The sequence below is a fragment of the Sodiomyces alkalinus genome (assembly GCF_003711515.1).
Source record: "Sodiomyces alkalinus F11 unplaced genomic scaffold SODALscaffold_6, whole genome shotgun sequence".
Classification (NCBI taxonomy): Eukaryota; Fungi; Ascomycota; class Sordariomycetes; order Glomerellales; family Plectosphaerellaceae; genus Sodiomyces; species Sodiomyces alkalinus.
In genome coordinates, this window is record NW_021167084.1 from 1,942,703 (window position 1) to 1,954,404 (window position 11,702).

The 11,702-nt window shown below is 47.8% G+C and overlaps 3 protein-coding genes across 3 annotated transcripts; 2 read left to right on the forward strand and 1 right to left on the reverse strand.

Moving 5' to 3' along the window:
• Positions 1-6,430: 6,430 nt before the first annotated feature.
• Positions 6,431-8,238, forward strand: SODALDRAFT_379393 (hypothetical protein; the record flags this gene model as incomplete). The annotated part of the gene is made up of 5 exons (XM_028615037.1): positions 6,431-6,471; positions 6,650-6,699; positions 6,759-6,881; positions 7,094-7,716; positions 7,816-8,238. 5 exons carry the CDS (start codon positions 6,431-6,433, stop codon positions 8,236-8,238), a joined length of 1,260 nt encoding a protein of 419 aa, XP_028465994.1.
• Positions 8,239-9,175: 937 nt separating this feature from the next.
• SODALDRAFT_333957 (aldo/keto reductase) lies at positions 9,176-10,523 on the forward strand. Its single transcript, XM_028612104.1, has 4 exons — positions 9,176-9,239; positions 9,306-9,344; positions 9,431-9,968; positions 10,096-10,523. The coding sequence occupies exons 1-4, from the start codon at positions 9,194-9,196 to the stop codon at positions 10,457-10,459; spliced, it is 987 nt and encodes a 328-aa protein (XP_028465995.1). The 5' UTR covers positions 9,176-9,193; the 3' UTR covers positions 10,460-10,523.
• SODALDRAFT_360527 (hypothetical protein) lies at positions 10,515-11,569 on the reverse strand (the record flags this gene model as incomplete). Its single annotated transcript, XM_028614276.1, has 7 exons — positions 10,515-10,544; positions 10,630-10,734; positions 10,812-10,821; positions 10,980-11,042; positions 11,173-11,327; positions 11,390-11,438; positions 11,499-11,569. The coding sequence occupies 7 exons, from the start codon at positions 11,567-11,569 to the stop codon at positions 10,515-10,517; spliced, it is 483 nt and encodes a 160-aa protein (XP_028465996.1).
• Positions 11,570-11,702: the final 133 nt, after the last annotated feature.

An 11,702-nucleotide genomic window follows, 5' to 3' on the forward strand; every position in this document is an offset into this window, starting at 1 on the left:
TATCTTAAATTTCTCGCCGTATAACTATCGTATAGGCAGGACCACGATATAGTCTATAGGGGATCTAGGGGGGATCCACCCTATGACTAAGGGCTCCGGATATCGGGGACTTTGGATATTAGGATATAATAAGGGTGGATACCGGAAAAGACCGGATAGGATCTAAATGATATAGTATCTATAATAGAGTCTTTACCACCTAAATTAAGGGTATAAGAGACTCTCCTAGATATAACTTAATATAATATATATACACGAGATTTCTACTCTACTAAGTTAATTATTAAAGTGCCTTTTAACGTGCGATAGTTATAAGCCCGGTTTATAACGCCTAAACGATAAATATTAATAAGGCTACCCCTATTCCACTATAAAGAAGTAATCACGTCTATATAATCACTCTTAAATAACTACTATCGACCTAATCAGAGTAATTAAGAGACTAATTAACCTACCTATTAATTAACTAACCGATAAATAATAATCTAGTAAGGATATCTTCTAACGTATCTAACACCGAATAGAAGGCGGCCGCTACTACCCTTGTTAACTAAAGGGATTAGGTAGTTTAGGAGCGCGCCGTACGCGGTAAATTAGCCTCCTATTAGGATAACTACCTTAATCTAAAGCTAAGCGATAAGGAGGCTAACGCCTATCTCCTCCCTATACCTATACCCCCTAATGTTCGTAAATATAAAGCCCTCGCCGCGGACCCTAATGCGGAGGAGGCCACGGCTATTACCGTCACGGCTACTCCGCCTTCTACTATTACGCTAAAGGGCGATAAGGCCACGGATACCACGGACGCCGCCGCCACGGCCACTACTACGGCGGCTACGGCCGCCGGTAAGAGGAAGATAGCCGCTCGCCGGAAGGCTATAGCTATAACGAAAGAACTAACGACTAGGACGCCTATATCCATCGATAACCTCTTTAAAAAAGGGCGTACGCGCTACCTATAAGATCGCCGTATATACCGCGAGGAAAAGGCAGACTACGACGCGTAGTAGAAGGAGTTTAATAAGGTACGCTCCTATATCGAAGGGACTATATATACCACGTTACGTAACCTCCTCGCCTAGCTATAGGATAACACCGTAAATAACCCGCGGGCCTGGATTACTCTCCTATACGCGTATGTAGGACTAACACCTATAGACCTCTATAAGGAAGCCCTAGTCCTATACCGACGATACACCACGACTATAAAGGCTATACCTAAGGATATAGACGCCTGGGTAGTAAGCTGGAAAATAGCGATAATATACTATAAATATATAGGCGTTTTAGAGCTATTAAGCGCGGACTATGAGGTAGAAGACGCGTTAAAAGCTATTAGACCTATTACTTAGGAATAGAGTAATAACTACTTAGTAAATAACTACGATAAGATTACGGAAAATAAGCTAACGATTAACGACTTTATAAAGGCTCTAAGGGCGGTTCTTAGTAATATAAAGAGCCTATAATCCTCCGCTATAAAGCCTAGAGTTAGGAGAGGCACCTTTAATACCCTTAGGAACCTCCCCAATACTAAGAATACTACTACTACTAATAATAAAGATAATAAAAAGCGTCCTCGTAGCGACACGTCCTTAAAGGCTATCCCTCCCGTAATAAGGAGGCCCTATAAGATATACGAAAATACCTATACTACCGCCGCCTATTAGTATATAAGGCCAGATATACGCCCTTATACCTAGCGTGGCCGTGAAGATATTATAAAGGTCGCGGAAAAGAAGATACGTATTTATAGTTTTAAAAGCCGCGTAGATACCGCGATATAGAAGAGGCTGGAAGTAGTAGCTATTACCGCTAATAAGATAGAGGAAGTCCAGGAAGATTAACTCTATAATACTACGCCTACTATAGTTTATAAAGACCTGTCTGTTACCGCGACGGGGAGACTAGGAGCCCCCTTAACCTAGGGGGTAGCGCGTCGTTGTATAACGATACTATTAAGATTATAATAAAAATAGGGGATATCCCTTTCTATTAACTAAGCCAGAGCGCTATTATACTACGCGATCCTAGACTTAGGATCGTTAATCTATATCTTTAATAATTAAGGCCGTTTTACGGCCGTTAGACTACCCACGGTTAATTTATTAACGCTTTAGGTAGGTACTTATAAGGCTCTTATCCTCGGATATAAAGATATTAAGCTGCGTGTGTAATCCTTAGCGGGCACGAAAAGGCTACTACGCCTCCGTAACGTCGTATATTATAAGGAATTCATTATTAATATCGTCTCGGAACGCTAGCTACGCCTATAAGGTTACCGCTAGGATACCGTAAATAACACTATTATTAGCTCCGCCGACGACTAGCCTATCTATAAGCTACTAGATATCTATAGCTAGTATATAATCGAGCGCGCGGAAGCCACGGCTACTACCGCGTTCGCGGTCTCGGTAAGGCACCCCCGCGATAACCCGTATAGAAGATCACGATAACCGCGATAACTGTAGAAGACCACGGTATAACGGTGGCACGAACGCCTCGGCTACTACGGTACCGATACTCTTATAAAGATCGTCGACGCTACATAGGGGGTAAGGATAAAAGGACTACGCACGACGGACTATAACGCGTGTGGATAGTCGTAAATACCTACGTAGATCCGGCAGATACTATCCCTTTACCCGTTAAAGCCCGGAGAGGCCCTAGCTATTAATTTTCACGATCTAGAAGAGGCGGAGTAGTTAGCGGGCGGACAGTATAAGTCTATTATATTCGTTATAGACGTATATATAGGTTATATATAGGATTACTACCTATAGAAGAGAGACTAAGACTCTATCCTATACGCTCCGAAGGACGTTTTTACTCTACTTAAGACCTAATTCGACGTTAGGCCACGCGTTCTACGGGCTAATTCTAAGATGTTTTAGCACCTAGAAGTCATTACTTTCCTCGCTACTAAGGGGGTAGAAGGTTAGCCGTCGGCACTATATTTATAGGATTAGAACGGCGTGGTAGAACGGATTAAAGGTATCGTTAAGAGAAGGGCGAGGGCTATAAGGATTAGAGCTAATCTGCCTATATCTGTCTAGCCTAAGATCTTTAAGACTGCTATATATCTATATAATAGAACGCTACGATATATTAACGACTAAAAGACACTATACGAAGGCCTACGCGGCCGTTAACCTAACCTCATGCACCTATAAGCTTACGGCTATAAAGCCTTTATAAAAACGCGCGATACCTAAGCTAAAAGGAACCGCCTATAAAGGCTGGAACCGAAGGCATAGATCGGCTATCACGTCGGATACTAATCCTTGAATAGCTTCCGTATTTAGCTACTATACCTAACGGATATTATTATTATAAGAGATATAGTCTTTAATAAAGACGAGATATTTAACGGCAGGATTAAAATGCTATAAGCTATGGCTTCCGCCGAGGAAATCGAGGAACGCCTATAATCTATCCGTATCACCTATACCACGACCGCGAACAGGCTACTATTAAGGGGTATAGCTATAGATGTATTAGATCTCGAGTTAGAAGACTCTTATACTACCGCTATTACTACGGACGAAGGTAAGGCCGTCGCTATTATTATAAGAGAGGCTATTACTATTACTATAGACTATACCGCTATTACTACGGGTAAAGGCGATACTACCGCTATTACTACGGACGAAGGCGAGGCCGTCGCTATTACTACGATAGAGGCTACTACTATTACTATAGATAAGGTTCTAAATCTATAGCCTAATAACTAGGCTATAGATTTAGAACCTTATAACTCCGACGCTACCGCTATTACTATAGGAGAGGCCACCGCTATTATTACGGATACTTCACGGTTTACCACTATAAGGTTTAAACCGTTTCCCACGCCTCTAATATCCCCTAAAGATCCTGCGCGCGCGTTCCTTATAGCGTTAGCGGTGGTCAGGGGCGCTAAGATAGAAGAACACGATAACCACTAACGGACAGCTATAGGTGCCCCTAGGGGGTGCCCGTCGGCCATACTCCTGTCGGCCGCGCGCTTATTACCCACGCGTCTATCTATCGCGAGAACCATCGTAAGTCTATACATGACCGAGAAGGTCTAGAACGATAACGCCTGGAAGGCGTTCTTTAATGCTGATTCCCCTTATACCTCCTAGCCGCTATCGCTATCGTATATAACCTGCGAGGATCTCCCGCCTCTACTAAACCACCACCGCGATATACGCCTCTATCCGTTACGGGAGTGTTGGTTATAGGCTAAGGGGGAACACCTTAAGGGGCACCGATAGATAGGCTACTAGTAGGAGGTAGGTAGTAATCAGGCTAATAAGTAATAAGTCCTCGCCTATAGATAGGTATACACCTATAAATTTAATAAGGAGGGCACCCTCCTTAAGTGTAAGGCACGCCTTATAGTCCGAGGGGATTAATAAAAACGGTTAGAGACTAAAGATAACTATGCTAAAATGCTAGCCTCGCGGTCTTTCCGTATACTAATAACGATCGCCGCCCGATTTAACCTAGAGATAAGGTAGTTCGATACCGTTAACGCGTTCGTTAACGCTAGCCTTAAAAAAGAGGTATTTATAAAGATACCGTAAGGCTACGAAGTACCAGGCAAGGTCCTACTACTACGGAAAGCCCTCTTCGGTTTAAGGGTATCGCTACTACTATAGTAAGGGGAATTTAGCGGCACGCTATAGAGGATAGGCTTTATAGCCGTCCCTAATAACCCCTATATTATAATCCGCGACGGTTTAATCCTATTCTTCTACGTTAACGATATCGGACTTATATACTATAGAGACCGTAAGACGGACGCCGACGACCTTAAGGCTGCCCTTAAGCGAAGCTATAGGTTATTAGGAGGCGAAGAAATCCGTTAGTTCCTAGGAATTAAGGTCCTAAGGGATAGAGCTACCCGTAGGTTATAGCTATTATAGTCCTCCTACGTGGAGAAGATCGCGGTTAAATACTACGCAGATACACTTTGCCGAAAACCACTAAAGGTCCTATTATCTACGGAGCCGGTAATACCCCGAGACGGCACCCGCGCGTCGATTCCTAAGGTCTATTAGTATTAGGGAATAATCGGTTCTATCTTATACGCCGCTATCGTGATAAGACCCGATATCGCGTTCGCCTACTTAAAGCTTTCCTAATATAACGTTAACCCCTCCTCTAACCACCTTAAAAGGGCTTAATAAGTGCTGCTATGCCTATACTATATAAGACACTACTGCCTAGAATTCGGCGGGGATAGGCTCTTCCTAATAGTAAGCGACGCGTCCTTTAGGGATAATCCAGACCGTAAGAGTTTGTAAGGATATACGATAAAGCTCTTTGGCGGCACCGTTAACTAGAAAGCGGGTAAATAACCGACGGTCACGACGTCATTAACAGAATCGAAACTACTCGCTCTTATAGAGGCCGCTAAAAAGACGTTATTCGTTAGCCGGATATTAAGGGATTTAGAGCTTCGACTGAACTAATAATAGCTATAGCTACACTACGATAATTAACAGACTATTAACCTCGTTAATAAGAAGGCATAACGCCTGCGGATAAGGCTGCGGCACGTTGATATATATAACAAGTAGGCGCGCTAGTCAGTATAATAAGGTCTCTTTGAAGTTACATACGTTAACACGAAGGAGATAATCGCGGACGGATTAACGAAGGCATTACCGGAGGCGGGGATTAAAAGACTACAGTAATAGCTTAATTTAACTAATTAAAAGGATCGTATCGAGTAGTCTAAACGACTATATAAAGAGATTAAACGCGCTAAAGCGGCTATAATAAAGGCCCCCGAGGACGTAGTAGATCCGATAAATATAGATCTAATTAATTAGATCCGGCTAATTAGAATCGAGGAACTAATTAAGATAGAATTAAATTAAACGGTTAAATAGGGCGGATTTAGATCCCTTTTACGAGGGCGTTTCCCCTTAACTATTAATTTTATGATAGAAAAGTTAAGAGCGTTTAGTTTAAACCGAAGCCTTTAATTAGTTAGTTAACCTAGGAAGACCCACCTTAACTAAGGGGGTGTATCGTATAGGCAGGACCACGATATAGTCTATAGGGGATCTAGGGGGGATCCACTCTATAACTAAGGGCTCCGGAAATCGGGGACTTTAGGTATTAGGATATAATAAGGGTGGATAGTTACCAGCCACGCCACCAAAGCATGCCTTTGCAGAATCAATCCGTTGACTGCCTTTCCTCGGAGACGCAGTGATTACGGAATTAGACGCTAGACGCTAGACGCTAGACGCCTCGAAAACGCAAACACCTCGCCTTGTCAGTACTCAGGACTCGGGACTACTTCAGGACTACTACTCCGTACAGGGAGCACACCATCCATTGATCCATTGATCGTTGGTTTTTAGCTCAGACGTCTAACTCGGTAGTCGTATTGGTGGCCTTCAGGGGCTTGCTTATTTTACTTTAGCACCCGATGGCGACGGCTCGTCCCTTGGGTCCCGCCCCCCTTTCGGTGTGGGTATGGGCGGGCGTATGAGCCGATTTGATTGCCCTGGGTCTCGTCGTCTTAACATGAATGAATGGATACAAGACACGTGGATCGACCTTTGCGGCTTCTCCGTACTTCGTACTTTGTTTTGTACCTTGCGTATAGTACGATTCGATGATAGGGCCCAACATGGCACCACCATAGGTCCACCACGACTCAGGCTTTCAAATCCCTTCATCTGTTCATCTCCCTTGGTTAATCGATTGACAAGTTTTCCTTTTTCATTTATTTACTTTTCGACTGACAGTGACAGTTGAGTCTTCCATTGCACGACTGGTATCCTTTTCGGTTAGGGAAAAGATGACGCCTCCGGGCGTCTTCGGCGTCATCTCTTCTTCTCCAGCTGCCATCCTCACCAAGTCACACCAAGTCCGAGGTGAACTCCAATGTCGACAACTCCGGTTCTTGCCAAAAGAACGGACACGGCGCAAGTAGTTATCAACTCTCTGACAATATAGGTACAGTATTTCTCTTCTTTTATTTTTCCCCCCTGCTTTTTTAAATCTATATTCCCCCTTCTTCCCCCTGTCCACTCTGTTGCTCACAACGAAGTCGGCCCTTGTGAACTGACAAAAACACCTGTATCAGGCTCCACTATCGGCACCGGGCTGTTTCTAGGCACCTCCTCAGCTCTTGTCCAAGCCGGACCCCTTGGCTTACTCTTCTCCTTCTCACTCATAAGCATTGGGCTCTACTCAGTCACAAACTCACTCGCCGAACTATTAGCCCACCTTCCCTCCTCGTCGTCGCCCTCCCCTCGACCGGCCTGGTTCTACACCTCTCACCTCGCCCATCCCTCCCTGGGCTTTGCCGTGGCATGGACAACGTGGCTCGTTCATGCTGCCACCTTGGCCCTCGAACTCGTTGCCATCGCCCCCCTTCTACAGCACTGGGAGCCAGTTCTCTGGCCCAACGGCTCCCTGGTGGCCGCCGCTGCCTTCTGGCTCTTCTCGACGACACTAATCCTACTACCTAACTGCTGGTCCACCTTCGCCCTGAACCTCTCAGCGGCGCCTCTCAAACTATTTGTTGCCCTCCTATGGCTCTCCATCGCCTTCTGCATATCCGCCGGCGTGGGTCAGGAAGCTGGTCCCGGCTTTCAGTACTGGTCTGATCCGGGCGGTTTGGTTGAACACATTGCCCCCAAAACCGTGGACCGATCTGTAGGTGTGGGGTCCGTCCTTGCTATCGCCGCCTTCAGCCTGCAGGGTGTCGAAACGGGCGGAGCCGGTATTATCAGACCGATTACGACTCGTTACATCAATAATATCAGCTCTCCCCGCGCTACCACCCCAAACAAGCAGTTTTAGGGAATTATGAGCCTCACCCTCGCTACTGTTTTCTCCATCAGCCTGCTCGTCCCGTCCGATGATCCCGATATCGCCGCCTATGCCTCTACCTTCGTCGTTGCCGTCCGCCGCACCGGTATCCCCTTCCTGCCGGAGCTCGTCAATGCACTCCTCGTCATCTCCGTAATGGCCAGTGCCAACGCCCACCTTGCGTCCGGCAGTCGCATCCTCACCTCGCTGGCCGGCGAGGGCTACGCACTGCCACTCGGTTCTGGGCGGACCAACGGCGCCGACGGCGCGCAACGTTTTTCTGCGGCAGCGACTTCGGCCGTTGGTTTCTTCGTTCTCGTGACTACGCTGGTCTGTAATGCAGGCGTCGTGCTCAGCTCGTTGTTGCTTGGCGCCGGCGGCAGCGTTGCTATTCGATCAATCAAATCAGATTAGGGGTGTAGAATTGATTGATTGACGCTTTCGGCGCCGTGAAGTTGATTGATTGACTAGTTAATTGATTGATCTGATTAACACCTGTTAGTAGTAGTAACTAAAGTGAGGCTATTTATAGATTATGGATATCCCGACCACCCCCCACCCCCCCTTCCCCCTACCTTCTAGAGGCAGGGCGGCGTGCTCTAAGCATCGTGACGTAGAAGAGGGCATAGAAGAGGGCGTAGAAGAGGGCGTAGAAGAGGGCGTTTGAAGAGGTTCGTGGATTAGTGACTTTTTTTACTTATGGTATGGTGGGCTGACTAAGCCTTGCGATGCAATAGTCACGTGATATATTTTATGACACGTTACGTGACCCGAATGATAGGCGGGTGGGTCTTCCGGACTCGGTACCTTATTCTATTAGTCCGGAGCCGGATTGTTCTCGTTGGCCTCTGTCTTCCATAAATCTGCACGAGCAACTGATAAAGTAGAGAGTCACTGACCTTGGAAAATGCGAGTGTCGTCGACTTGCACGGGTATCGGGATTTCCTAATTAATCCCTCCGGGCCGTTGGAACCAGTCCGTAGTCCGTACTTTGTAGCGTCTCTCTGGACTCGAAACGTCATTGGCCCCTGCTTGTCCCTTGTACCCCGCCGGAAAAATTCCATGCCTTAGCTCCGGCTTGTTTGTTTCACGAATACTTAATCCCCGCTACGTGGGGGCGGGGTACTGCACTAATTATATCATATATAACTTGTAAGGTAAACTTGGGTAGCTACGTAAGTTTGCACCCTTGACGTTTACCTTAAGAATCACTGATTTCAACTGTTAAAGGGAGTCTAATAAGATCCATTGCATATTCAATTCCCTAACGTCCTGCATGCTGCAGCCAGATACACGAAACTGCCCTGATCAACCGGCCCAGATTCCAACCCTCCAACGTCCGGTAAAACTACCGCTATACCAGTGAAAAATGGCCGACATACCTGTCTGCACCAAGACCTTCCCATTGAACAACGGTGAGAATGCAGGCCTCAGATTCCGATAATTCGACAAGCAGCGAATTAATCCATATACCAACACAGGCCAGCTTATGCCAGCCGTTGGCTTGGGCACCTGGCAAGGTAAACATCAGACATCTCCACGTTTCCTCCACGACCCCTCCAACGTCCGTTCCGCTCCCACGACATCTTCTAATAAGGCCAACCAGGCGGCTACGGCACAAAGGACACCGAAGCCCTCGAACAATCCATCATCGACGCCCTGCAAAGCGGCTACCGCCTAATCGACACGGCCCAGTCCTACGGCGTCGAATCCGTCGTCGGCCGCGCCATCCGGAACAGCGGCGTCCCCCGGTCCGAGATCACCGTGGTCACCAAGTTCTGGGGCGAATGGCACCACGACCCGGCCGCGGCGCTGCAGATTTCGCTCGACGCGCTGGACATCGAATACGTGGACGTCTTCCTCATGCACTGGCCGTGGGCCACGACGCCCGCGCCCGAGAAGAGGCCGCTCCGCAAGAGCGAGTCCCCCACCATCGTCGAGACGTGGAAGTTGATGGAGAAGCTCGTGGGGCCGCGGTGCCGCGCCATTGGCGTGAGCAATTTCACGCAGAAGACGTTGGAGGAGATTTTGGCCGAGGCGAGTGTGGTGCCGGCTGTCAACCAGGTGGAGGTTCATGCCTTGAACCCGAACCATAATCTTGTTCCGTACTGCGAGTCGCAGCGCATCCACGTCATGGGATGGAGGTAGGGAGGCTTTTCTTTTTTTTTTCTCCTTTTCTTTTTCCTTTTTTTCCCTTCCCCCCCCCCCCCCCCCCCCCCCCCTTTTCTTCCTTCTACCCTCTCTTATCCGAGCTAACCAGTTTCTGCGTAGTACGATGGGCGGAGGAGGCGACAAGGCCAGCAACCCGATGCATACCCACAAACTCTTCCAGGGCCTTGCCCAGAAATACGGCTGCTCCACCGGCGTCATTTCGTTGTCGTGGGCCGTGCAGCGTGGCATCACTGTGATTCCCAAGAGCAGTTCCAAGGCCCGGATCGAGGAGAACATCAAGCTTGTCACCTTGGATTTGCTAGATATGGCCAAGATCAACGATGCGCAGAATACCATCAAGAGATTCAGGATCGCCGACCATATCACGCCGCTGTGGATGGAGATGGATGGTAAACCGACCATGCAGGGGTGGTCCGTCGTTGATTTTGGCTGGGAGGACGAACAAGGGAACTGGCTGGCTTAGGGGGGTGGATATGTAAGGAGAAGAATAGAAGGGAGGCCGTTGTCCATGTCGTTGTTTATGTCGCATGTGATATGTACCATGTCTGCTAGTCACTTTGTAGTCAAGACACCTATTTAAGCTAGGACTGCACTCCAGTCGTGATAAAGGCACGGGCCGGGAGATCCACAGACCGGGCATTGGTGTCCGGGATTTGCCCTAATAGGCAGGAGGGGCTTGGACCTGGAGCTCGGGATCCTCAGATTCGTGTTGACCGCGTCCGTGCTCGGATCCTGCCACTCGGGTCAAGGTGTGTTTGCAACGTACAGTCTTAACATGTCCGTTTACAATCTGTTTTGTTCTTCTGTCCACGTACATTATGCATCCTGGGCATTTGATGTGTATAAACGACAGCTTCTCATGTGCCAGGTCCCTTCAGTCGGCCAAGACCTCGGTCTCCTACGGTCTACCGTGGCTCCCTGAGTCCCTGGGGCCTGCTCTCCCCAACTCCCTTCCAGTAAGCATCTCTCCATATATCACTCACTTATATTTGCTGTCTTTTGTTAGCATCAAGCCGTACATGATACAACCCCTCCAACCCGCACTTCTAACCAAACAGCACATGCATTGACTGCACTCTGATCTCGGTCGTTCTCCAATAAAAAACCACTCCCTCATCATCCTACTTATCCTGTGTGCAAGGACGCTTATATATACATTTGCCGCCATACCATCACAGCGTCCCATCGCAGACTCTCCATGCAGGAGCCAAGCTTCGGCTGGCATATTTTCCAATAATCCCATGGATGATGGCTTTGGCTAACTCTTTTAACAGGTCGCCATGGTGGGAATACACGCACGAGCATGATTGCGAGATATTGGCAGTGACATCCTGTTCAGGAAGCTCTTAAGTAGTTTTACGCATCCATCATACCTTGGCCGATGGGGTGATACGTCGATTCCGTCCATGACGAGCTCCGCTCTCAGATCTGCTGCAATGCGCCTGCGAACTGCAGATTGGTCCCTAGAATCTACACATGCATGTACCGTGCTGAACAGCCACCCATCTCCTTCTGGGCGGCTCCCCACCCCCACGCCCCAACGGATCCTGTCAACTGGAGCGTCTGGTCTCATGATCGAACATTCGGACTGGGAGCTACCTAGTTTCGAGTAACTCACGCCAGCCAACGTACATCTTAACTACTACGTTGGATATGCCAAGGCGGGTTGCGATCTATATCTTTCCTGCTGTAGCTTATCGCCAGAT